Source organism: Pleurodeles waltl, chromosome 9 (genome assembly GCF_031143425.1).
Source record: "Pleurodeles waltl isolate 20211129_DDA chromosome 9, aPleWal1.hap1.20221129, whole genome shotgun sequence".
NCBI lineage: Eukaryota > Metazoa > Chordata > Amphibia > Caudata > Salamandridae > Pleurodeles > Pleurodeles waltl.
Window position 1 is genome coordinate 1175522328 of NC_090448.1, and position 27322 is coordinate 1175549649.

Genomic DNA, 27322 nt, shown 5'->3' on the forward strand with positions numbered 1-27322 from the left:
GAAATGCACACAGAAGGCACCTGAAAACCTACCAGCTACAAGTGTGTTCTACACCAAAAGACGACCTGTTATGCAGGCCAGCGACCTCCAGAGCTTCGGGAGGACTGTCTGCCATTGACAAAGATAAAGATCTCCCAAGAACAGCAGACCTGTTCAAGAAGACACCAACTTTAAAAGAAAAGACCTCTGCTGCGAGGAACTGCAAAACTGCCTCTGGACCCACGTCTGCACCAGATGCCCAAGTGGCCCACTGGTCATGTGAAGGTTCCCCAGCGATTCTGAGTCTGAGTCCACCATTGGTTGGCCCCTGCCGGACTGTGCCTCAAAGCCTACAGCCTCAAACCAAAGACTCCCCCTAACTTCAACCTGCCTGGTAAGCTATTCCCGTCGTCCAAGGACACCCCTGTACCCTGAGCCCCTGGGCCTTGGGGAGCTGGACCGTTGGTGTCCCTACATTTCCCAGCATCAGACCTTTCCTGGGCAGCTATGGGTTTTCTTCCTTCAGCCTCCTGGCCCGAGCCTGCAGCCTTTTTCCAGAACGGATCTCCCCCATAGACTTGCATTGGGCACCCGAAGCTGTGTTGGCACTCTGCACCTGGCATCTCAGGGTGTGCATTTGGTGCTGCCTTGTGTCCCCCACTGTACTTACCTCAGCCCCAGGAGACAGACCCCTGACACTGCTTTACTCACCCGTAAGCAGTGCATCTTCGTTCACCCAGTCTCCATTGGTTAACATTGGGCACCCGACTCCAAATTTTACCTCTGTACCCGGCCGTCCCTGTGCCGCTGTGGGTGCACTCTTGGTACTAATTTGAACCTTGCCTGGTGTTGACCTATAACCCCGATCACTGGATTTGTAAGTCGGATACTTACCTGCAAACCAGAATTCTTGTTTTCCCCCCATAGGTTATCAGTGCTGAACTAAAAAATTGCCATGAGTTGATTTTGTGAAACTGCAAAGTATTTATGCTTGAAAATCTACTAATCCGATTGAGAAGATCTTTGGTATGGAACATATGTAAAAGCAAATGTTATTTTTCTAAATTGGTCTCTGATTTATTCATTGAGAGTCTCATCTATTGCCTATGTGAGTACAACAAATGCTTTTCACTACCCTATGATAAGCCTAACTGCTCGCCCACAAAATGGAGCATTAGTCCTATCTACTTTTGCCTCTGCAATACCAACTGGGGATCCACTGGACTCTCTGCACAGTGTACCTCATTTTAGACCTCTTTATAGTGAGCCAGCTTCCTACAATTAGACTTATCTGGACGTTTCTTTACTCGGAAGAAGCAATGCTTCGGATAGTTCTGAGGACAAAATATAATACACAGACAGTTTATTTTTTATCCAGCATTTCCAGACAATCTCATTTTGTGCGTGGTGAGATGTTTGCAGGAATATGAAGGTGTGTTTTTTTTAGCTCAGACCTAGTGGGGTTAATCAGCTATTGATATCTATTAGTAAACATCAGAAGGCAGCCTCTACACCCATTTTCACTAGACTGGTTTAGGGGGAGATACAGAAAGCTGGTCTTGATGTTTTAATATTTGGGCCCATTCTTCAAGGGTGCTAGGTCCGCTGAAGTCTTCATTTTGGGGGCTAGATTGGAAGATATTTTAAAGACAGTGAAATGGTCATCAGATTCTACTTTTAAGAAATTCTACTTCAAGCCAACGTCTCAACTGATGTCGCTGGTGGTAAATACACTTTAAAAAAAACATAAAGCCTCTGGTCCTCATGTAGAATGAATAATGTCCTTGCTGAGGTAAAGGAAAAATTAAATTCTATTAAGGACACAGAGGCGAAGATTATCCCACCCACTCTGCATTGTATAGAATCCTCTCTCGACTTACCAAACCCTTCTGGTTAATTTGATATGTTTTTCCTCCATAAGAGCCCATCCTACGACACCTCTACACCACAGGGAGGACTTAGGAATTCAGGTGCTCATCCACCTCGTCACACATCTCACACTAATATCAACCTTAGAAATGTATGATGCATCTTTTTTTCCTCTTATTCCAGGGGTCACTCCCAGGATACCTGCACCAGACCTAGATCGAGCGAGGCACCCGTGGCAGCTGCAAAATACTGTTGCCCAGTATTGATGAAGTGCTGTGCGCTCCCAAGCTAAGTGAAGAAAGGCAGCCTTGATGCGCAGCAACAAGGGCAGTTAGGCATTATGGTGCCCTACAAGTCCTTAGCAGAACTGAAATTTTCCTCTACGAACGATAAGAATTTTTTTCAACTATTGTTGCTGAGCTCTTGTACACCTTAGAGAAGGAGGATGTAGAAAATAGGCCATAGAGGCCTGACAGCAGTTAGTAAAGCAGATTTTAGCCTGAATTCGCTTGTAAGTAGCCAGGCAGTGCAGCCCATCACATTTTATTTAAATGTAACTCATGGGTGGGTGGCTTCTATCATGAAGCCGACTTTTGTAGATTCCATAAAGAGTCCCAAGTTAAATTACAATTTTAATTCATTTAAAGTAAGTGAATAAGTTAAAAATCATAATGACTTTGATAATAACTAAACAAAATATAAGAAATATGCTGACTAATGACAGCAGTGGTGCTGTTACACACTTTCTATGTCTATTACTGACGCACAACGTGAAGTACGCCCCGGGCGGCTCTCGGCAGTGCATCAGCAGTCACAAGCTGCCGAGTGCAGAAGTCTATTCAGTTTAAGCCCCCTTGAGTCTACTCACCGGCACCGGTGCTGCCGCTTCTGGCTGTCCGCAGCCCGGGCTCCCGAGGACGGGTTAGTTGTCACCCTTGGGCCTGAGTTTAGACACAAAAAGCAGTCACTGCCCTAAACACAAACAACCGGCGTCTTCTGCTCTCCTGTCCCTGGGGCACACAGCCAATCAGGAACTGACAGAGGCTAGCCTCAGCCAATCCCAAGGCGCAGTACATCGTGTGTAGCTCTCTACGGGTAACCAACACACATGGGATCTCCCAGCCAATGTACGGCCACGGTCCACTGCCTGGTTGTCCAAAGGCCAATGGACAACTGAGAGGATGCCGGGAGCCAATCACGGGCGAAGGCTTTCCCCAGCAAATCCACGGCCGCCAGACTGAACTCAAAACGGAGAGGAGGCGTTCCTCCTCGCTGATTGGCGGTAAGCACTGGACCCTCCCCCCGGAAGTGCAATAATTTACTTTATATGTCTGTTAGGGGCTGGAGGGTCGAGTGAAGCATGGATCCAGAAACATGAAGTTTAAAATCAGAAAGAGATCATAGAACAACGTCCAGGGTGGCAGAGCCGTAAAAGGGGCTGGATAGGGTTCAAATAGGGTGTGTACACCAGCCCACGACAGCCAGGCAGCAAATGTGGAGGAGCATCAGGTGGAGTCCCCCCCCAGTGTCACTGAGAGCGTGTGCCCGCATTGGCATGTGCCAGGGAGCAGACTGACTGCCTATGGGCCTGTCAGTCTGAGGGTGGCAGTCACTGTGGCCTGCCAGACACTCACTTCCCAGTTAATCACTCCTCAGTGTCTGTCTACAGCCTAGGGTTCTGTCACTCTGAAGGGGACAGTCACTGTGGACTACCAGTCACTCACTCCCCAGAGCCAGTGACTGCAGCCTATGGACCTGTCAGTCTGAGGGTGGCAGTCACTGTGGCCTGCCAGACACTCACTTCCCAGTTAATCACTCCTCAGTGACTGTCTACAGCCTAGGGTTCTGTCACTCTGAAGGGGCCAGTCACTGTGGACTACCAGTCACTCACTCCCCAGAGCCAGTGACTGCAGCCTATGGGCCTGTCAGTCTGAGTGTGGCAGTCACTGTGGCCTGCCAGACACTCACTTCCCAGTTAATCACTCCTCAGTGACTGTCTACAGCCTAGGGTTCTGTCACTCTGAGGGGAACCGTCACTGTGGTCTTCCAGTCACTCACTACCCAAGGTCAGAGACTCTGCAGCTTAGGAGCCTGTCAGTCTGAGGGTGGCAGTCACTGTGGTCTGCCGTTCATTCCCTTCGCAGAGGCAGTGGCTGTAGCTGTCTTCAGCGCCTTGGGGCCTGCCAGTCTAAGGGTGACAGTTACTCTGGTATACTAGTCACTCCCCAGGACCAGTGACTGTAGCCTGGGATCCTGTCAGTTTGAGGATGACAGTCTTTGTGGTCTGCCACTCCCGCAGGGATAGTGACTGCAGGCAAGGGTTCTCTCAGTCTAAGAGTAACAGTCACTGTGGTCTGCAAGACACTACCCAGGGTCAGTAACTGTCTACAACTCATAGGGACCTGTCAGTCTTAGGGTGATGGTTACTCTGATATACCAGTCACTCACTCCCCTGAGCCAGTGACTGTCTACAGCCTAGGGGCCTCTCAGTCTGAGGGTGACAGTCACTGTGGTCTGCCAGTCACTCTCTTCCCAGAGGCAGTGACTGTCTACACTGCCTAGGGACCTGTCAGTTTTAGGGTAATAGTTAGTGTGGTACACCAGTCACTCACTACCCTGGGCCAGTGACTGTATACAGCCTAGGGGCATGTCAGTCACTGTAGTCTACCAGTCACTCACTCCCCAGGGCCAGTGGCTGCAGCCTAGGTTCCTGTCAGTCTAAGGGTGATAGTCTTAGCGGTCTGCCACTCACTCCCCAAGGTTAGTAACTGCAGGCAAGGGTTCACTCAGTCTAATGGTGACAGCCTAGTGTCCTGCCAGTCTGAAGGTGACAGTCACTGTGGTCTACCAGCCACTAATTCCCGAGTGTCAGTCGCTGTGTACATCCTAGGGGCCTGTCAGTCTTAGGGTGACAGTTACTGTGGTATACCAGTCACTCACTACCCAAGGTCAGTGACTGCAGCCTTGGGACCTGTCAGTCTGTGGCTGACAGTCAGTGTAGTCTACCAGTCATTCATTCTCCAGGATCAGTGACTTGTCTACTGTCTAGGGTCCTTTCATCTGAGGGTGGCAGTCACTGGTCAGTGACTGCAGCCTAGGGTCCTGTCAGTCTGTGGGTGGCAGCATTAGTCTACCAGTCACTCAGAACCTAGGAACGGTGCCTCTGCAGCCTAGCGTCTTGTCCGCCTGATGGACACAGTATTTGTGGTCTGCCACTCGCTCCCCGGGGTCACTGACTGCAGGCTAGGGTCGTGTCAGTCTGAGGGGGACAGTCACTGTGGTCTGCCACTTACTCAATCCCCAGGGTCACTGTCTGTCTAAAGGCTCGGGATCAGACTGGCTGAGGGTAACAGCCACTCTGGTCTGTCAGTCATTCAGTTTTCAGGGCCACTAATATATTGTGTTCGTGCACAGGAATCTGTGAGGAGGCTGGATGACAGATTCAACGTAATCACTCGGAGGCATTGGTTTCTGACAGACAGAGGTGAGCATTCACTCTGGTCAGACTACCAGCGACAGTGCATTTCAGGCATAGGGATCTGAGAGTATGAGGACATTCACCCAGACCGTTCACGCCAGAATCTGCAAGAGAGTAAGTTGGCTTATGGATCTGATAGTTTGAGGTGAGCATTCACTCTGGTCTTTTAGTAACTCCAAAGTCTGCAACACTGTATGCCAGCACAGGGCTCTTTCAGTCTGAAGGCGAATGTTACTCCGGCCTTCCATTCACTCACTCGCCAAGATCGGGCACTGTCAACAGGCATTGGGATCTGTCAGTCTTAGGGTGACAGTCCGTCCCTCTGGCCTATCAATTATTCTGCAGAATCAGTAATTGTGTAAAGGCATAAAGATTTGACAGTCTTAAGGTGGCCATTTACTCTAGTTTTACTGCAGCTTATTTTCTCTAGGATTACTAATACTATGTGAAGGTATATTTTATTTAGTGTAGCAAAGGGATCTATCACCCACGGTTTTGCCATTTTCCAAGGATGTAACTCTAGGTGCAAACAGCTCTGAGATACGCACAGTTTTGTGACAGTGTAGAGAATTTTAAGGGGTCAGTCTTGTGCCTTCCATGCAGTGGGGTGCAGTTGAGTGAGTGATGGCAGTACGGTATTTGTCCCAGTTCCTTCAGGTTGGGCTGGCTCACGTCCGGACATATATTCCATTATCCCAGTCCAGCAAGAAATGTGCTCTCCAGACCCAGACTCTGAGGCAGTGTCGTCTCAAGGTAAGAGTTGCACATGGGATGTTAGTTATGCTCTGCAGCTGTCACCATTGCATGTCTCTGTGCAGCATGGCTTAAACCCCTGTTCACATGTGCAGTCAAAAACATAGCTGACTAGCGATAAACGATAGTTAACTGTTATGTGTCTGTGAACTAAGGTGAGGGAGCGTATCTCTATAGCCATCCCGTACATCCTCATCCTCATCATCAAAATAGTATATTTCGGAAAATTCTTTCCTTAAAACACAATTCAACATTATCAATTCATTGGTAATAACATTAACCATCCCAACACATACACACCCAATCTTTGTCCTAGATTAGCTGTGAAGAAAATATGTGAATTCATAAAGCCAGATATTAATCCACCTTTATCACAGACCAAGGATACCACAGCCATATTCTGGCCAAATCAATGTCTAAGTAATGCAGCCCTGTTACGCCGGTCCTTGTGTGACTCCTTTCCACCCACCATTGTAGGACTTGTTGCTCAGAGTGCAAAGTTACAGAATGTTTGTGTGTATACAAAGTTTGGGGATAGAATGTGTGATCGTGTTGATGGCAAGTTGTCAATTGGAGTGGAGCAGAGTGCGAGGAGTGGCCAGCAATGCTCTTGTTTAACTTGAATGTTTTAACTTCATATCAGAAGTTGAGGTATTAGTTGAGGGGTATGAGTACACACCTCAAATAATCACAGTCCTTGTCAGGGTGACCCGCTAAAGTCACTAAATTAATCAGAGCTCAACCCCCTAGTAGCTGTGGCACAGACCAGAGAGGCTTAACTTAGAAGCAACATGTAAAGTATTTATACAATACTCAAACAATGATAAAGTGAAAAGACACATTCAAACCTGATTTGGAAAAATTGAGTAAATTCTAATGAATAAAATGACAGCAAAATGGCAAACATCCAATGAGTAGAACCAGAGTTATGACTTTTTAAGTTTAAGGTTCTAAAAGCGCTAAAAACTATTAATCGCCAACCATGTTATCTTGTTGTACTTGACAAGGGCAAGGCTTAAGGCCAACCGCGATGGAACGTGGGTCAGATTCAGGACCAGGTATTTCCTGTCAAAGAGTAACCTTTGCACTTAGAAATTTTGTCAGAGCAAAAAGTCTTCACTGGACAAGGCAGCGGGCTGTGGCCAGAGCAGGGCTTGTCAGTAATGGGGAGCTGAAGTTAAGGGCCTCGTCAACAAAGACGGGAAAGCTCAGAGCAGGAAAAGGTCAGGTTTTGCCCACAAACAGCCCTTGATGTCCATCGAATATAGGCATCAGCTTGCTTTGGTGAAGCTTTTTACATTCGACCTGAACATTTTTCTGGAGTTCAGATTTCCTCAGTGGGGCAAGGCTACAGGCTGGGGCCAAAGAGAGCTCAACACCATTGAATGCTGGTAGATGGTGGTCCTGCTGAATCAGGTTTGCTGTTGCAGAGAAGAACGTAGCAGGAGCTGCAGAAAACTCAGTCCTAGCAGCTATGCACCCTTGGCCGATCGGCTTGGCAAGTTGTTCCTGGTCCCACATTGGTTCTTAGTGCAAAAAGTTTCTAAGTTCTAGATTTCAAGATACTTTAATGGGACTACATTTTGACACCAGATAAGAGTCAAGAATCCTGGGGACAGCACTTGGAAGTCAAGGCTCACTCCGGCTGAGGCCAGCAGCAGGGCCCTGGGCAATTCCAGTTGGAGCCGGTCATCTGGTAATGCAGGAGAAGACCTCTTGAACCTTGTTCGGTCGCTGTAGCACAAACAGTTCAGATTTATGACCCCCATCTTTTTGTCCTGTGTACAAAAGGGGGATCCGGCCTAGTTTCCAGGGCTCTCTACAGGTCACAGGCAGCAGGTTCATCCCACTTCAAGTTCTTCCACATTTCCAGAAGTGGTCTGAAGAGGGTACTATGTGTGCCACATTTATGGCCAGTGCTAGCCTGTGAGTGGGAGAAACTCCTGGCCACTCTCTAACCAATGGGGTAAAATTTCCCAGGGGTGACCCTACCCTCTTTTGCATCTCTTCCTGTGTGTTGTACTGTAATCATTCCCCCAGTACCCTTCTCTGCCCAAGACGGAGAAGGCAGAAACTTTCTTCTCCTGTGCAGAGCTCCTTTGCTTACCCTAGAGGTGTGGCTAGGGACATGATCAATCCTTCCTCTGTGATCCCTTATTACAGGTTCTGGGGCAGCTCTTCTCTATCTGGGCCTGGTGGCTGACTGGCTAGGTGGACAAAGGAATGGGAAAGTCCCAGGTGTTAGCTACATCTGCCTATGCCAGGGTAGGTCCCTTTGTAGTTAATTAAGTTTCTGGTCACAGCCCAGATGGGCATCCTGCCAGAGAAACAGAACACCTCCCCACACACAAGGCCTTTGTCTCAGCTCTGGGAGCAGGGTCACACCTCATCAGGGGAGCTATTCAGCTCCTGGGAGACAGTTGGTATCTCATACAAATGGGCTTCTAGAGGTTTCAGGCTGGCAACAGGTAATGTTTCTGAAAATACCTGTTTAAAAATATTTATTAAAAATTTGACTTGACCAGTGAATTGGATACTTAATAAATATGTTAAAAAGTCCAAATATGAACGCTGTACCTGTTTCTTAAGCAGAATAGCCAACATTAAAGTTAACATTGTATCCCAGTGCTCTCCATTGGAACAGCTACACATGCTACAGTGAAAAATAGCACTTTTTCACTGTAAGGACATGTTTAACTTTAAACCTTTTATATATTTTACTTTTAAATACCATGTCCCCTGCTTTATGGGCATGTAAGGCCAACTCAAAGGTGACGTATTACTATTTAAAAGGAGGGTTCACGTCTGTTAAAAGGGGTTATTTTGACAGGTTAAATTTGCATTTTAAACCTGCACAATGAGGCTTCTGGTGACAGGCCTGCAGTAATGTTTACATTCCATCAAAGTCAATGTCAGGGTGAGTGCTTCAGTCCACTTGTGACATTTAACTTACTGGTCCTGGGTACAGTGTTGTGTCATATACTAGGGGCTAAGAGGTAAGTTAGATATGCCAATCAGCTTTTCAAGACTTAAAAGTAGATTTCAACTAGAACCAGTCTCAATTCTATAAAAACCTTCAACTACAATGCGCTTTGATGGCCCATGGGGATGCCATTAAGAAACCCCCCGATATCAGCCCGTTTGAGGCCAAGCTGCTGTTGGAGCCAATGGGGCGAGGGGGTATCGCTCATGTATATAAGTCATTGGTCATTTACTCGCCAGAGCTGTTTGCCTCAACGAGGGTCAAGTGGGAAGCTTGTTTAGGCCCACTGGAATATGGCGAATGGAGGGAGGCTGTCATGGCACCAAGGGAATTGGGGATCTCTTCCAGACTACACTTGATACAATTTTATTATTTGCATACTATGTACCTGACTCAGTTGAAGGTATGGGGGGCCTGTAGGCGCTGTTAATCCTCCTGTGCACGTTGCCGGTAGGAGGAGGCAGACTTCTTTCACATAGTTTGGACCTGCCCTATTATATTCCGTTACTGTGGATCTATTTTTGTCATCTTGTCACAGGCATTGGGACATCCAGTGGAGAAGCTGGCCTGTGTTGCCCTCTTGGGTCCATGAAGGACCTAGGAGGGACCCAACGAGAAGGACTGCTGGTTAGGGTGGGAGCTTTGATCACAAAGAGAGATGTTGCTTGATTATGGAAGTCGGCCACTCACCCAACTACAGCAGCTTGACACAAAGGGATGGACTGGTGTGCCAAAATGGAGAAACCCATTTATGTGTCGAGGGCCTGCCCACACAAGCACAATAAAATCTGGGCCAAATAGTGGCGCTTGTATGGGTTACACTGAACTGTGTATTAAGGTCATGTAGTATCTGGCGTTATTTGCAAGACTTGACTGCGTGAGCTGTGTATACTAATGTTTACTTTAGCGCAAAAGCAATACAATTTGGTGTTTTTAAATGTGCCAATCAGGGATGTGCCAATTTCATCATGTTGGAAGGGGGATGGGCACATACGCTTTACCACTGGTTAGCAAAGATGAAGTTGACATAGTTCTACAGCCAGCAAAACCAGTCAAGGCAAAAATCAGGGGGTCTGCCGCACAAAAGATGGTCATTTCCAACACTTTGTAAACAAACAGTGAATATTCAGTTCCTCACTTTGTATTCTTACTATAATGACGAAGATCTGTAGGAACCATTCCGCTAAGATCTGGAGCTCTGTTTCACCCTCAGCATCTATCTGCTGCTGAGTGACCTGCAGCATTACTGACCGAAGATTTCAAAGAAAATCTTATAGTGCTGAAGGAACTGCTGCTTTTGATTTACAATATGCAATCAAGTGAAAAACAATATGGAAATGTTGGCACCATACTTTGTATTTTCTTATGTGGTTAACGCCACTGCACTCTGGTGCGACTCATTGCATTACATCGTTGAACTTGGTGAAACGCATCTGTGTGCCATGACAAGAAGAGACATTTTTATCTGCTGGAGGTTGCACTATGTCGGGTGTTTAAATGAGGTGGAATGCATATGTCTTCTGCGCACAAAACCTATGGATGGTAACTCAGCTGAATACACTGCAGAACTTCCATTAGAAAATACCTTTTTCAGTGCACTTACTAAGGCGAGGCTGACCCCGGTGACTGCTTTTGTTAATTTAATTTGATATTTTTGCCAGTATCCCAACAAAATATAGTATACAAATATTGTGGTTCACAAATACCATATCAAAAATATTGTGAAGTCAAGAATATAGTGGAACAGAATATCATTTTTTTTAGGTATGGGATATAGTTATGTGTAATATTGTTTTATTTAATATAGTTTTACAATTAGTTTGATAAATATTAGTTATTTTAATATTGAAAGTTATCAGTGCTTTAGGAATAGTTGCTGAATTTTTTTAAAGTATAGTTTGAAAGTTTCTTTATGAAGTAATTATTTTAGATTTCATGAGAAATTGTTAATTTAGTAGCGGGCTGTTGGGCTTGTGAGAGAATGAGGTGGCAAGTTTTTTTAAATGTAAATTATTTTTAATTTACATCTTTTTTTATTGTTTAGTTTTTAAATTGATAATTATCTGAATTTATTTGATTAATTGGAATTTTATTTGATTTTTAATTAATTGGTAATTGGTTGATCAGTTTATTTAAATATTACATTGTTAATTGTATATATGTGTGTGTGTGTATATATATATATATATAGATATTTTTTTCTTCTTTTTATTAATCATTTATTATTATTATTTTTTTTTACCATTTTTGTTAGTTTTACTTGTCGGTGTTTGTTTTTTATAGTAATATGGAGGGAAGTATTTTAATGTAAAATATTTTTACAAATATTTAATTTTTGTAGTTGTAATATAACATTTGTATTTTTAAATTGTATTTTATTTTTTATATTTAATCATTACATTTCTTAATATGTTTTAATTTTTTGGTGTATATTTACATGTTTTAAAATAAGTAGGTCTGGGAATTGTATATGTTACTCCCCAAAGTTCAACACTTTCCTGACTCTTGCTTACATTGGAGTCTGAATGATAAATGTGAACCCTCCAAAAACGAATATTTGGCCTAATTTTGCTTATAGTTAAGTGGGAATAGTAAATCTGACATCTTCATATCCAATCTTTCCCTACTGTTGTTCAGATTGCAGTGGGAACAGTAAATGTGACCGCTCCAAAGTCTAACACTTTTCGAACTGTTGCTTATGTTGGAGTGGAAATAGTGAATTGAATCCCTCCAAAGCCAACATGTTTCCTACTTTTGCTTATGTTGGAGAGGGAATACACAATCTAACCCATCCAAAGCCTAACACTTTTCCTCCCTTTGCTTACATTGGAGTGGGAGTAATGAACATTACCTTTCCAAGTCACATTTTTTGCTGATTTTAAAAAAAATTGTTTTATTACATTTTTGTTTAAATTTAACATTTAATGTAAAGTCTTCATTTTTTTATATCGTGTACAATTATTCATTTTTTTAATATCAAGTGCCTGATATCACAATTCATTTTAATAGTTTTTCTATTCACAGTTATTTTTTACTATTATGATTATTTTTTGTAATAATTTTAAAGTACATCTTTTTTATTTGTTTGTATGTTATACAGTTTTCTATATTTTTATATTAGAAATGATATTTCCTTATATTGTAACAATAATTGGGTTTTCCATGATTGGCATATTTGATTTACTGGTAAGTCCTTAGTAGAGTGCACTAGAGGTGTCCAGGGCCTGTAAATCAAATGCTACTAGTGGGCCTGCAGCACTAATTTTGCCTCCCACATGAGTAGCCCTGTAAACATGTCTCAGACCTGCCGCTGCAGTGTCTGTGTGTGCAGTTTTACACTGCCAATTCCACCTGGCAAGTGTATCCAGTTGCCAGATCCAAACCTCCCCTTTTACTGTTTGTAAGTCACCCTACGGTAGGCCCTAGGAAGCCCCATGGGCAGAGTGCAGTGTATTTAGAAGGTAGGACATGTACTGATGTGTTTTACATGTCCTGACAGTGAAATAGTGCCAAAGTCAGTTTTCACTGTTGCAAGGCCTCTCTCTCTCATAGGTTAACTTGGGGACTACCTTTAAATATCTTTTAAGTGCAGTTTCCCATTGGGAGCAGAAAGTGATATTTGGGGTCTCTGAACTCACAATTTAAAAATACGTCTTTTTGTAAAGTTGGTTTTTAGATTGTCAGTTTGCAAATGCCACTTTTAGAAAGTGGGCATTTTCTTGCTTAACCATGCTGTGCCTCTGCCTACTTGTGGAATCCACGTCTGGGTCAGTCTGACAGTTGGGCTGTTTGTGAATTCCTTCTAGACAGTGACACAAAGGGAGTTAAGGAGTGTCCTGCATATCCTGATAAGTCTCCTGGGCTAGAGTGGGGAGGGAGGAGCTTACACTTGAAATGGCTGTACCTTTCCTCACACAGTGCAGTCTCCAACCCTCTAGTGTGTCTGGGGCCAGGCCTGGGCAAGACAGGATCTTGTGAACAACAGAGACTTTCTTTTGAAGTTTGCCTACTTGAGAGGCAGAACTGGGTATAAGTAGTGGTCCCAAAACCCCAGACTTTTAGATTACTTCTGGACCATGAGGAACCTCTGTCAAGGACAAGAGCTGGAGGAGGAGTACTGCCTCTTTGCCTGTGAGTGTGGTTTGCTGGGTTGGCCTCAGTTGCTGCTTCTACCTGAGAGAGGACAAAGACTGGACTTTGTGGTGTTTCCCTGCTTGTGAAGTGTCTCCAAGGGATTGGACTGAGCTTGCCTCCTGTTCTGAAGTCTCAGGACCTTTAAAGACTTCCTCTGCCAGCACCTGCACTCTCTTGCTGAGACTCCTACCTTGCCAAGTGGTGCCCTGTCCAGTCCTTGGGCCCTTGAAAGGAGAAGCTGGCGGAACCAAGGCTGAAATCCATGCACCGGGGCAGAGAGGGCGACAAATCGACGCATCACCTACCTCGTGGCTTAAAAATTGACGCACCACCTGCTGGCGGCTGCCAAAATCGATTCATCACCCATGCAGCGCAGCTCTTCACCACTGTGCACCAGGATTGCGCACACCTTTTCGCTGGGTGTCAAAATCCCATTGAACCTGCACGGACTTGAGGCTGCCGGTCCAGAAATCGACATATCGCTTTTCTGTGGGAGAGAAAAACAACACATCGCCTATCCGACCGGAGAAGAATCAGCGCATGGCCTCACTTGCGACTCGGGATTGACGCATCGCTTACTTTTCCGACACATGCTCACCCCTGCAGATTTATTTTTGACGCATACCAGGTACTTTGTGTAAAAACAACCCATCCATTGATTTCTATGGAATAAGACTCTTTTTAATTTAAAAATTCATAATTTTGCTTGTGTATGTTTCATTTTTGTTGTTTTGGTCTTGTTTAATCTAGATAAATATTGGGTATTTTTCTAAACTGGTGTTGTGTCATTTTTGGAGTGTTTTCACTGTATTACTGTGTGTATTAGTACACATACTTTACACATTGCCTCTGGGATAAGCCTGACTGCTTGTGCCAAGCTACCAAGGAGGTGAGCAAGGGTTTTCTGAGGAGTGTAACTCCCTAACCCTGACTAGTTTGAGGGCCCCTGCTTGGACAGAGTGCAAACTGACTGCCAACCAGAGACCCCATTTCTAACACAGACACTAAGGATATGCTTCAACAAGGTGTTCACGAAAGAGTTAGGGAAATGTACCGATTTTGAGCACAGAATAATGCTCAAGGAAGATATGTGTTTCCTGTGAGGAATGTTCCACTATTGTACAAATGGAAATTGAGGGATATCTTGAATTACTTGTGCTCAAAAGTTGTTACTGAATCTATTGAGTCTTCCTTCTGGGTTGTTCCTACTGTAATTTCACATGAAAGCTTGGGCAGAACTTACACTCTTTGTGGCCCTCAGTAGCCAGCACCCCCTACCATATATTAATGAGTTCATTTCCACCTTAGATGAGGTGGTGTTTTCAACTTAGGACTTTGCCATCAACTATCACTAAGTGATTTAAGAGGAAAAGTCCATGCATCTTACTGCTTTTGTCACTCCAAAGAGAATATTCCAATTCGGGAGAATTCACTTTGGATTGCTGAGGCCTGTGTCAGTCTTTTAGCATATCATGAAGGTGATTTTTGATGGTATAGATGATGCAATTGCATTTCAGGATGACATTCTGATAAAAGACCATGATCTGCATGATTTCATGTTGAGAAGAATACTATGGGCTCTGTCAGACAAGGGGTTAGCTTTGAAGGTAGGAAAATGCTGTTTGAGATGTGACAGAGTAGAGTAGTTAGGGCACACAATATCCTGAGAAATAATTAGACCAGTGCTTAATTTAAGCATGTGGTTGCCATTCAGGGCCACCAGTACTCATTTGTGGGGACCAACATTGATTTGTCCTCATCAAGCATTTCCTGAGAGCAAAAGAGGGGAAAACACACAAAGGGGAATAAAGTAGGAAGAGAAAGCTGAAAAAAAACATCACCAGGGGAAAAATCAGGAACCTGCAAGAGTGAGATAAAGGGACGGGGAGTGTCAGGTAGTGAATGAAAGAGGCATGAGGGGGAATCAGGACTAAACAGCCTTGGTATTTGGTGCACTGACATTTAATAGTGCTGACCGTGGGCTTCTGAGCAGCACTTTGACCATCGGCACTCATTATTTTGCAAACTAATCACTGAATTAAACTGAACGATTCACATATAAAGCCATCCTAGAAGCTCCTGATCTAATGACAAAGCAACAGTGTATTTTCTTGTACTTTCAGAATCCTGTGAAACGTTTGTAGAAAACTGTTCTTCCTAAGTTGAAACAATGAGATTGTTGTTCAAAAAAATCAATTCCTCTGGGGAGACGTCCAAAATTAAGCTGTTTCTGTGCTAAAGTGTGCCATTGTACAAGGTTCACCTCTGAAACCAATTGTTGAAGGGAAACATATTGTGCCAATTGATAACATTGGGAGTGGTTTTGGGTTGGTGTTGCAACAGACTGAGGAATGTTAAGAATGGGTGGTGGCCTGTGGGTCTAGAGCATTACTTGAATCAGATAAAAGGCACTTGGTGGTTTAAAAAGAGTTGCAGGCGTACACATGAGTTGCTGAGCATTTCTACATGTTTTTTGGGGGATCAGGTTTCTTTTGAGGACAAACCATAAACCGTGGTCAATCATGGTTCAGAAAGAGGAGAGTTGTGGCAGCCAGGTTGGCCTGACTCACAGCGGGCCTGATATTGAGCACGTAACAGGGAAAATGAATTTACAAGAGGACTGCATGTCCCGTATGTCCTTGCTTACCCGCTACATTGGTGGATGAAAATGAAAAGGAGGTGGTTTTTAACACACAGGTTTTGTATTTTATTGTTTTTGATTCTAGGAGAATATATGACGAAGAGGCATGAATGCACCTAAGTGAGGAAGATCCTGTTTTCAGGGACCTAAAGTACTACCCGGAGCATGGATAAAAGTGGTTGTTTAAGTTGTTTGCTAAGATTCAAAAGGAGCTTTCACGTTAAGGAGGTCAACAGATGAGGGGAGACATGATTGTGCTGCTAATTGGCACCAGGCACAAAATAATTAAACAAGGACATCAGGGACATGTTGCAGTGTTGGCAACCAGGAAGAGAGTCTGAGAATACTTTTGGTTACCGGGGTTGGATGACATGATAGACAGTGCAGCGAGGAAGTGTGGGATTTGTAATAAAAGTGACCAAGTAACTAAGCCATGTGTGACAAAGGCTGCTCCTGTCATGTTGCCTGAAGGACCCCGGTGGAAACTGGAGCCTGTTGTAGTTAATCTTTATTTCGGCACATATGGTCATAAAAGAAATTACAAATCAATAAGTGCAAGCTTGCACAACATTAAAATGCAGTAAAAACAGTGAGCAAGTACATTTTGGCAACCAGTGTTGATAAAAATAATAAATAACGCAGAAGGATAAAATAAGCACGGACTGAACACATTAAAAATAAGGAATAATTAGACACCATCTTAGTTCCCTACGGAGGACACTCATCCCTACTTTAGTCTTTGTTATAATCACAGATGTCTAAATACATCATAAGTAGGGTATATGGTATGTAATAGTGTAACCCTGCCGCCTCTTAAGCACCCCTTTGCCTATATACCAGCCCTGCCAAGTTTACTGGTTAGGTCAACCACTAAATTGCAGTAGCTTAACCCTTACCGCCTCTTCAGCACCACCTTTCCTGGGTTCTGACCCTATCAAGATCCTCCATCTACAGACAAAGAAAAATTCTGGACTAGGATCAAACTTGTGAAGTTAAAGCTAAGATCTTAGCTTGCTTGTACCATATGCTGAGAAGGAAGCGACTCACTGATTACACAATAGGCTCTGCTGTGTTTGTTCTAAATAGGCGTATCACCACCTGATAGACCTATAGCCAACAATGCCTTATTTCTTGATAAGCTGAGCATACAATGACAAGAGCAAGAACCTGTTAATTGAGGGCTTTTTAAAGCACCATCGGGTAATGGGTCACATGCCATTTTCCTCATAGACTATTCTACCAAGTGGACACAATTTAAGAGCAGTTGAGAGTATGACTTCTGATGTGGTGGTTAACATTCTTGAGGATATTTTTTGTTGTGAAGGTAAAGTTTCTCACAGTGAATCTTTGTTCACTAGCACCAAATTTCTGACTTATCTATAAAAGTGTCACATCCAGCATAAGATGATATCTGTGGGACGGCCGGAGGCTGAAGAGCAAGTAATCACGTTATCAAGGAGGCAGGCCAGATGGCTTTGGAAAGTTTGAGTGGAGAAAGGTGTTACAGGCAATTGTTTTTTTCATTTAGAGACACCCCTAGTTCTGTGACAGATTTTTCCCTAGTTGAACTACTAAGAGGATTTAGATTGAGATCTTTCCTAGGTACTTAGTGGCTTAAGGAAAAAACTGGTATTCCTGGTTATTTGGAGTGTGGGAGGAGTACTGTTCATGAGATGGTCCATCAGAGAGTCTACAAGTATAAAGAGAAGATGCGCCTTAGTTTGGGTCCCATAAGTGTTTCAGGTCAGACAGTTGGTTTGTGTGTACCTGCCACGATGACACATGGGTTTGGTTGAGAACAGGCCTAAGCGTGTGATAGTCGTTGAGAAACTCAATGACGATGTCAGAGGAAAGGACTGTATGGAATCTAAGAAGAATTTCGATTTATGCTGCCTTGAACCTGCACCTAAACGTTCTTCTGATGATCTCAATTCGATTGCTGCTGATCATTTTATACTTAGGGATGCCTGGCCAGCCATATTTAGGCTTTAGTTCTGAATCACTTGGAGTTGTGATTGAGACCGAGGAGTGGGCCTGTGAATGAAGCATTATGCCTGTTGTCCGTTCATGGTCTCAGTCATGTGCAGAGGGATCAGCAGAGAAGCAGAGCACAAGATCTATTGTGCTACCTAAATAAATCAATGATTTTATATTATCCCAGGGCTGCTTTCTCTCCCAGATCTATCTTTGTTGTGTTTGTTGAAGTGGGCCCCTCTATATGGAAAGTGTTACCTACCTTATCTTGTTTAATTTTCCTTATAATTCTGTTCCTTTGTAAGGGGAGAAGCATGTGTGGTGCTGGCTACTCAGAGAACAAGCTTGTGGAATGTTTGCCTGTGTGTATCCAATATTTAGGGATACAATGCTGTGGAATGCATAAGCTTTTGATGGCGAGTCATGGGCTCGAGTGGAGCAGAGGGTGAGGTGCGGCCATCGGGGCTCCTGTTGACCTGTAACATTTTAACTTTGTGTCCTTTGTTAACTAAACCACACATTAAATATTCACTGTCTCCCCTTGCCACAAAACTCTCCTGCCCTGACTTCTGGATAGAGCCTCTCCACACATACACTGCTATCAGAGCCTCTTGTCCATCTGACCTACATGTCAACTGTCTGCTGCACGTTCCCTTAGCATTATAATTTCTGACCAGGGTCTGTAAGCGGTGTTGTGCATTTGGTTACCGATTCAGCAAAAGGGATCACCACCCTTTTTTTTTTTAATAACTTTATGATTTTATAAAGCACCATATGTGAAAGGAGCATTGTAATGACAAGGCATATCAAACATACCATGCAGAATTTGATATTGGAAAAAAGCATATAATGGGGCAGATGATAAAAGCAGTTTTAACAATATACACTTCTCTGTCCTATTGACATATATTAGCACAGTTATTACATCACCTTGGCCGCCTAGTATAGCCTGTGTGACCTAAGCCTCTGAGATGCTAGACCGTCAAGTTTCAAACCCTAGTGCCCTATATCAACAGCAAGCTGCAGTGCTCTGACACAGTCCCCACAACACTGCATTCTTCTTTGGCCATCTCTATGCCTACCGTACTACACTGGGGCTACACCAGCTGACTGCCGTCTGTCTACTTTCATCCAGTATCCCTGAAGAGGACAACCAATGTCTAGAACAAGACAGTTGGGGTAGAATGGTTGCGTACATGTCTGGCCTCTCCTTACAAGATTCTAAGTTTCAAAACCACTCTTTGACAGTGGGAAGTGGGCCACACCCCTAATCATGGCGCATAAAGCTGGTTGGAACCTGTCCTCATCGACAAGCGGTACCAAGCCCAGAGAGTACATCCCACTGTATTCACCAGCATGTAAGGTCTTGCTATTAGTTTGTCCAGTATTGTGTTGAGCAGACATTGGGAAATAACCTCACCCTCAATTTCGAGATGGAGTTCTGGGAGAATTGACTTATACTAATAAAATACACAGTGGGCTTGTGAAACCCAGCTCAGTCGGACCTGCTGCCCTGCCCATGGTAATTTCATCAGTACAGTGTGCAGAGCTTCGAAGAATGACATAGCTATTGTATTAGGAAAGTTAAAAAAGGTTAACACATTAAGGAGGGTGACCATTTTAATGAGAGCCACCAATGATAGAGGCAACGTTATATGTCTGTTGTTGTTTGTAATCTCTGCACCTCCAGGCCACGGTTGCCTTTCTAAACTGTGCCAACATGCTGGTGTATTTTAATCCCCAGCTATGGAGTCCTGCCTTTTCAAGGGGTGTTCTAATTGTGGTTTGGACCAGTTAATTTTGAGGCCTCAAATTGTCCATTACTAAAGAAAGTGGGTAAAGTTTATCTTCTGGGTTCCTCACATAAAGAAGAATATCATCACCTTACAGAGAGATGGCGTAACATCAACCCCTGACCCCACCAACCCCCAAGATGGAGCCCCCTCTCTTTATGATACTTCCAGAGGGCACATGCAAGTGCCACAGCAAATAGAAGCTGGCATAGCAGTCACCCGTGTGGAACCCCTGGCAATACTGAAATAAGGTGAAACATGAACCAATAATTTTAAACCAAGCTTGCGGGGATGTATATAACAATAAGATCCATTTAATTATTTCTTCACCAACCAGCAATGAGTTGTGATCATTAAAGGCCATTAAAGTGAATCGAATGCATTCTCTGCATCCAGATAAACTAGGCATGATAGGAAGATCGGGATCTATTTGAGGCAAAATGCCAAATGTAGACTATACATTAGGTGTCTTGGGCCGGCCAGGGATGAAACCTGGGTGGTCCAGGAAGCCCATGCCTAGACCACCCAGGTTTCTAGTATCTTGACTCTAGGGTGTTTTTGTCAGCGTTGTTAAGCGAGACTATGGCATACGACAGAGGTGAGATTATTTTCCGGACTTCCGCAAGGTGATTATCACTGCCTTACGCAAGTTTGGCAGGAGGGGTCTCACCTTGGGTGCGTCTTCAGAAATGCTCAGGAGCTAGGAAGCCACTACATTGCTGTATTTTTGTAAGATAGAATTCTGCTTTGAGACCGTGCCTTGCCAGGCACCCTACCTCTGGTGTCCTTTGTTATGTCTTGGGTTAACAGGTGTAGCAGTGTATCCCGCTCAAGCTCCTCTAACCATGCAGTGTAAGTTCATCCAGGTAGTCAATGATGTTTTCTTTGGTGTTTTCCTCAGGAGAAGAATATGATTGTGCGCATATGTCTAAGGTCTCAGGGGTGTAACCATGCCTTAATCCAGTGTCATAGTCAATTTCTAGTATGCCAAGACCCGTGGAGTTTGAGCAATCTGGCAAGTGTCTGACCTGTTCGATCTCCCTTTCCATATTGCCTAGCTGATAAATATTTTGCCATTTATCTAATTTTATGATCCATTGCTTTCTTGAGTTCTAGCGAAAGTGCATTGAAGGCCGCCAATGTGACCAGGTTTGTTTGATGGTCCTTCCCTTATAGACTGCATATGTTGTCTCTCGTTAATTGTGTCAGTGAGGCCCTCAGCCTGTGGCAAATGTCTTGTCTGATCCGGGGGCTAGGTGCATCTCTTGCAAAACTGTAGTTGTTACCTAGTGTCCGTTTACGTGTGCTAGTACTCTACGAGCCTTTCTGGGATTATTATGTCTAGAATATTAGATGGATTATAAGAGACTGAGCGCTATCAGCCTCTGTACAGTATTTCTGTTGGTGCACCAATCTTCCTCTTTACCCATCTTCTACCAAATGTTTATCATAATGGTATATGGTATGTACAACTTTGCATTTAATTTATAATATTAATTGCATACATTGTCACAAAAGATCATCTCTCAACAAGTCCTCCCACACCGGACATCTCCGCTTCGAATGGTACTAAAGTCAGATTGTGTGGGGAAATCTCCCACCAGGTCACTGGCTAGCTGCCGGAGCCTCTTCAGTCACCTCCCTTAAAGGCGTTCGCAAGAGTTCTCACAAACCAGAATGGAAATTATTTTTACTTAAGTTTTTTGACCCAGAACCAAAATCTTACAGACTTTGTAACCTCAGGTAGCAAATGTACGTGGCCTATATGGGCGTCAGTATCTGTCTCACCCCCTCCTATCTAAATGCAGCAAAATCAAGATGGATTGAAAAGACATTGAAATCAGTCCAATTTTATATCACCAATAGCGGTGCCTGTGGCCTTGTCAACCAGATTTCTAGAGACCCTCGTGCCCTCCTTCGAAGGGTCATCTGGTGTACACACCTAGACAATTTCTCTTAATATTGGAAGCAAAGCGTTCAGGTTATGTGCACTTCACAGAAATTGTTCAACAGGCATCTCTGGAGCTCACCGAACCAGGCCCTGTGCACCACAGCACCAGCTAGTACATACACTTCAGTGGCAGTGCTGATGGTACTGTTGGGACACCAAAAATAGGGTGTACCCCTTCAAGTTAGCAACAAGGGACTAGGGTAACCAGTAACACAAAAACACATTACACTACCTGTTGGGCACTTCCGGTAATTATCGTGCAATAGTGCATCACAAACATAGAACTTGCTAGTAACTAAAAATATATTGAAAAGATTTTTGAAAAAACAGAGCGATAACCAATTTTATTTTATTGTTTTATACAAATTGATCAAACCTCAATTATAAGCCAGATCAGTATTGTAGTAATCATCTCCTTGATCACAGTTCGTGAATTCCCATGGTAGTACGTATACATTGAACATTACATTAGCAGTATCCCTAGGATGAGAGAATGTGTTGTGATATTAAAAAGTCTTCATCCAGTCCTGTGACTTCCAGCCACTTGGACCACATCTTGGCATGCTTTCGGGGGCATCCTCGTGCCTCATACACCGGTCGCTCCATCTGTACATACCAGTTAACTCTGCGTCTCCACCTCGAAACCGTGAGGGGACTGGGAGCCTTCTAGTGCGCCGCAAGTCTCCTTTGGTTGTCACTAGGGCAGTGTTCAGTAACATCTTGCCTGCCCTCGATCCTCCTACTCCCTCTTCCACCCCCAGTAGGACCAGAAGCGTCGAAAAGTCCAGGATCTGACCCAGCACTTCAGATAGTTCGGCTTGGACCATCTTCCAATATTGTTCAATGAGAGGGTATACCCAAGCTATGTGAAAGAAATTGGCTGGGGAGTATGGACAGCGGGAACACTGTTGATTGTAACAATCTATCAGGAGTAAGGTAAGCACAGCGCAAATAATGTCTTGATGAGACACAGTCTGGTGAAGACTGTGATAGTTCTGGGTGCCATCAAGGCATCCTGCCAGTCCTCGTCTTCCAGGCGTCTGAGCCATGTCTCTCAACGGGACTCGAGAAGGTGGAGATCTTCAGAGGCATTTAATATGATAGAGCTGTATATCTGGGAGACCCCACCTTTGCTTCCATGGGGCTGAACTCAGGCACAGGTGTGCCCAGAGGATGTGTACGCTCAGAACATGGTGTAGCTGCAGAAATTTATGAAATTGTTTATTGGATAGTATGAAGGCCTGTTCAAGTTCTCGAAAGGACGCCATGTTCATGTCTTACCATATATCTCCAACTAGGGTCATTCCTATGGCATTCCCCCACCTCCCATGTGTCGCAGTGCTGTTCTCCAACTTAAAACACTACTCTGTTGACTTCTGGGATGTTAGCAGAGATGGGGCCACAGCATAGCAGGTCCAGGAGAACAAATCTGTGAAATTGCAGCTAACATCCGGCGTTATAATAGATCACCAATCCCATTCAATGAAAGCCCATAGAATGATATAATGTCCATGCGTCTGCCCTTACTAGTTCAATCTGCTAGTCGTTCTTTCTGCGACTATTCAAAGCATCTCCCTACAAAACCATTCAAACATGGGTTCCTCCCGAACCATCCATTCCACAAATATTATCACTTTTTCCAAGTAAACCTTGTCTCTGTTCAACCAACCAGACAACCCCTTCAGCAGCGGCAGAGTACCACGGGCATGCCACATGATAGCAGGCCCCACACCACATGTGACCTTTTCTGAGAAGCATCTCATGACTCTAACCTCTTTTTGTTGAGCCAAACCTTCACTGGAACATACTGCCTTCTTCTAATGTATACTCATACCTGATGCATGTTACTATCTGTATCTTAACTCCCATCTCTTCTTCTCTACCCAACTCCATAATCATTCAGAGGCCTTTCATTTGTCTTCAGAGGATTTTGATCCACAACTTGTCCTTCTTTACTAGCTCTTCTGTGAACTATCTGCAGTCAATCTTTGTCATTTTGGAAGTGCGGCCTCCAGAACTGGATTAAATATTCCTGTAAGACTGAAAGCATACAAACAATTTCTACACTCATAACAAAGCTTTATCTGCACACTACCCCACTACTTTATTAGATTGTTTCAAAATTTACATTTGAAGATTTTCACTGTTTGGGATACACTTGAAAATAAAGTAAATCAATTACTGGAAGCACAGAAAGAAAGATCAGTTCTTCTTATTAAAATACCAACAAACTGGATTTTCTCTAATGTATTCTTCTATTCCCATCTCACCCCACCCAAGCAGATAGGGGAAGTGGACAGGAGAGGAAGATGGACAAATGGACAAAATAAAACTATTTTCAACTCTTTTTCATTAATCAGTATTGACGCTATCCCTCCAAAGTGTCCCACAGGCTAGCAAAGCAGCAGAACTATCATGCAGTACAAATGAACTACGACAGTGGTTTCCCCAGGAACTTTCTAACTTCCACACTCTGTTCACAGACTCTGCAACCCTTCTTGTTTCAAGGAAACCTTGATCCGTGTAAGGCAGTGTAAGTACATGCTGCTAACACTTGTATAACTCAGTGGGATTTGGAGGTACCACACAGATGCTTCACAGCCTTATGCAATCAGATCTTTTTGATTCTCAGCCTGGGGGAGTTGTGCCTCACAATGCTGTATACCTAATACCGACTTAGATGTCAAGTTGTACGTTATACTCATGGCAAGGCTATGTAAGGGACCATGGGTGCACTACTATAACTCCAGAGCTACTTACCTTGACGATATTGTCCAGATGGTAAATTATTGCAGATCAGTGTTTAAAAGCTGATCTATGGCCTTATTTAGATATTGATGGACAAGTTACTCCGTCACAACAGGAATTTAAGATTTTGGCGGGTGGGATATCCATCACCTTTGAGAAGGAGTAACCTGTCTGCCAATATCTAAATCAGGCCCAAAGTGGTAATATCATGAAATGTAACATATTTCTTTTCCTTACAAACCAAGAAATAAAACCAACAACACATGAGCACACTCGAACAGAAATATTAGTGAGGCACACAAAATAAGTAAGAGCAAAGCAAGTCTTTAAATATAATCTTTAAAAATGGCCAGGTTTTTAATTATTCTGGTACTTTTTCTTACATTGACAGGTTCATTATTATTACTTTCAATTGCATGATGCACATGATTATAGTCATATGCTCCATTTTGTCATGAAAAAGTAAACTCGTCTCTAGGTGTTAAAAAATCAAAATCTTGTATATCCTGAGAACTATTTGATAAAGTCACTGTGCAGAGACTCCACCATATTCCATCATCCACAAAAACTGATGATTTTATTCTCTTCACAACTTGTGTGCAAGCATAAATTTTAAACTTCCCTTTGTTCTAAATTTAGGAGTCTTGACCCTAACAAAATCTACACTCATTTTGATGGTTTAACACCATATTTTTCTGATAACATTTCTTTCATTTTCTTTTGTCAAAACCTTCTTTCTGGCCCCAAAATGCATATTTTATTAATATTTTGAGTTTTGTGCATAAATACCCAGTTCAGATTTCTGTCTGAGCAAGAAATTTCCTCAGTGTAGATCAAAAGGTGAGTAACCTGTAGTGGAATGTGGAGTTAAATGATAACTCTATGTTTTATTTGTAATTAACCTTTTGACACCTCTGCCACCTGAAAGAGTACTTTGCACTCCCTAAATCATTCGATTTTGATGAGTATAGATGTGCATACTTCTGATGAATATTATATTTTAACAAAAGGTCTTTTGTTTATGCTAAACAGATTGTACACCATTATATGAAATTATCACTTTTGGCAATCCTCTGTAAAAAACATCGCTTGAAGAATTTCAACACTGCTTTTGGTGGGTTCTTTCACAAATTTCCAATCCACCCATCTAGAATAATTATCTGCTAAAAGAACCATGGGCCTGATTTAGAATTTGGCAGATGGCGTTACTCTGTCACAAACATGACGGATATCCTGTCTTCCGTATTACGATTCTATTATATCCTATGGAAATGTAATACGGCAAATCGAATATCCAGTAACCAGTCCGCCAACTCTAAATCAGGCCAAATGTCTTTTTGTCATTTTCAAGCAATGAAACGGCCCCAAACAAATCGACTTCAACCAGTTCCCAAGGCTTGTATGGGTGTTCTACTGGATGTATTGGAGTGCGGTTGACCAGGTACACCGCTCCACTGCCTTTGGCTAGGCTTGCGCTACAGAAATGCCATAGACGTACATACATGGCTGGTTTTTAAGGATTTGCAGAATTGGAACAAATGGTACATTTTTTCCCACAACACTGCTCATCATCGCATCCATATATAGCCACCAAAATCTAGTTCTGGCTAGTTTCTTAGTGAGTGTTTCACCCAGATTCCCACTGTATGCTATGATTTTAGACTTAATAGTTTGTGGAGGAACACATCTGTCATCTTTAAAAACAAAATCTCGCTTGATACATAGCCCATATTTCATCTTCTGAAAAAACCTGTAGCTCACAAGTAAGCAAACCCTGCTGTGGCCATTGTTGGACAGCCCATTCCTTAACTGTAGATAAAACATGTGACTTTTTTTGATAGACAAAACCATATGTTATCCTACAATATTTTCATCCATCCATCCTTAGAAACATGAACTTCATCAGACTCAAGAATATCAGATACAGTGGCTTCATCACACTGTTCTATAGTTCCTACTTTATCCTCTCCGTCCTCGAGTGGTCATCTACACGGGCAGTAAGCTCTACAATTTTCTTTACGTGAAATCTATTTAATATCAAAACTTAATTAATACAATTTTGAAAGAATCAGATTTCGTCTGGACATTGTCCAGTGCCATTTCCTGTAAGTAATGAAACAATATCAGTTTTGAGTGTGAAATGTCACTCTGTCAGGAATAAGCCTAGATTATGTGCTGCACCCCTAGTTCTAAAAGACTAAACCATATCACACAGGCAGAGACCAAGGACGGCCTTGCATACCATGGCATCTGTTGCTGGAAAATACATAGGCCCTCATTTTGACAGCCAGGGCAAATGTGGCAGTCCCACCGCCAACAGGCTGGCGGTGCAGACTGCCACATTATGAGTTGTTCGCTGCTAACCCGCCACATCCCCCCTCATACCGCCATGGAGGTTAGAACCGCCAGGCCGAAGATGATCATCTCCGACCCGGCGGTCCACAGAAGACCGCCAGCGGTATTAGGAGCCGGCTTTCCACCATGGTTTCCACAGCTGGAGCACCAGCGCAAAAACCATGGCGGAAAGGCTACCGGTGACAGGGAAGGTGACAGGGAATTCCCCTCCCTCCCAACCCCCCACCACCAAGCACTAGATCCCCACTCCCCCCCCCAGACAAAGCGCCCCCACCCTCCTCCCCGCATACACGCACACAGACACCCACTCACCTACACGTGGGGCCGGGACATCTTGTTTGGGGTCAAGGGCAACAAGTTTTTATGTTTACTTTGTCCTTGGGACAAGTAGGCCCAACCCTCTGCAGCACAAACCCTTTAGCTGCCTGTTTACGGAGAGTGGAACTCTCTGCAGTTGAGGTAATGTGTTTCCAAAAGATAATGCTGTTCGAACTTCTATTTATGGTTCATTATTTAAAAGCCTTCATTATTAGGGTGAGTGCTGTAAATAAATGTTTTAAGGTCACACTTCACTACTGACGTTGGCTTTTGTAACACTTTATTGTTGTAGGAGCTACCAGGCCCTCAACATTGTAACAAACACTGGCAAAAAAAAAAAAAAAGT

The 27322-nt window shown here is 43.5% G+C and overlaps 2 protein-coding genes across 3 annotated transcripts in view; one reads left to right on the forward strand and one right to left on the reverse strand.

Annotated features, from left to right (window-relative positions):
• DTD2 (D-aminoacyl-tRNA deacylase 2) overlaps window positions 1-2853 on the reverse strand; it is a 31073-nt gene extending 28220 nt beyond the window's left edge. Inside the window, exon 1 of the mRNA XM_069209093.1 lies at window positions 2717-2853. The gene's annotated coding sequence lies outside the window, so the exon portion shown is untranslated. The remainder of the gene's footprint in view (window positions 1-2716) is intronic.
• Window positions 2854-3065: 212 nt separating this feature from the next.
• Window positions 3066-27322, forward strand: part of NUBPL (NUBP iron-sulfur cluster assembly factor, mitochondrial) — a 78786-nt gene continuing 54529 nt past the window's right edge. Inside the window, exon 1 of one of the 2 annotated variants that reach the window (XM_069209092.1) lies at window positions 3066-3130. Coding sequence is in view for 1 of the 2 variants with exons in the window: in XM_069209091.1 (XP_069065192.1) it covers window positions 5951-6079 (129 nt within the window). In the remaining variant the exon portion in view is untranslated. Of the gene's footprint in view, window positions 3131-3168; window positions 6080-27322 lie in introns of those variants that run through there. The other variant, XM_069209091.1, reaches the window with a different exon arrangement.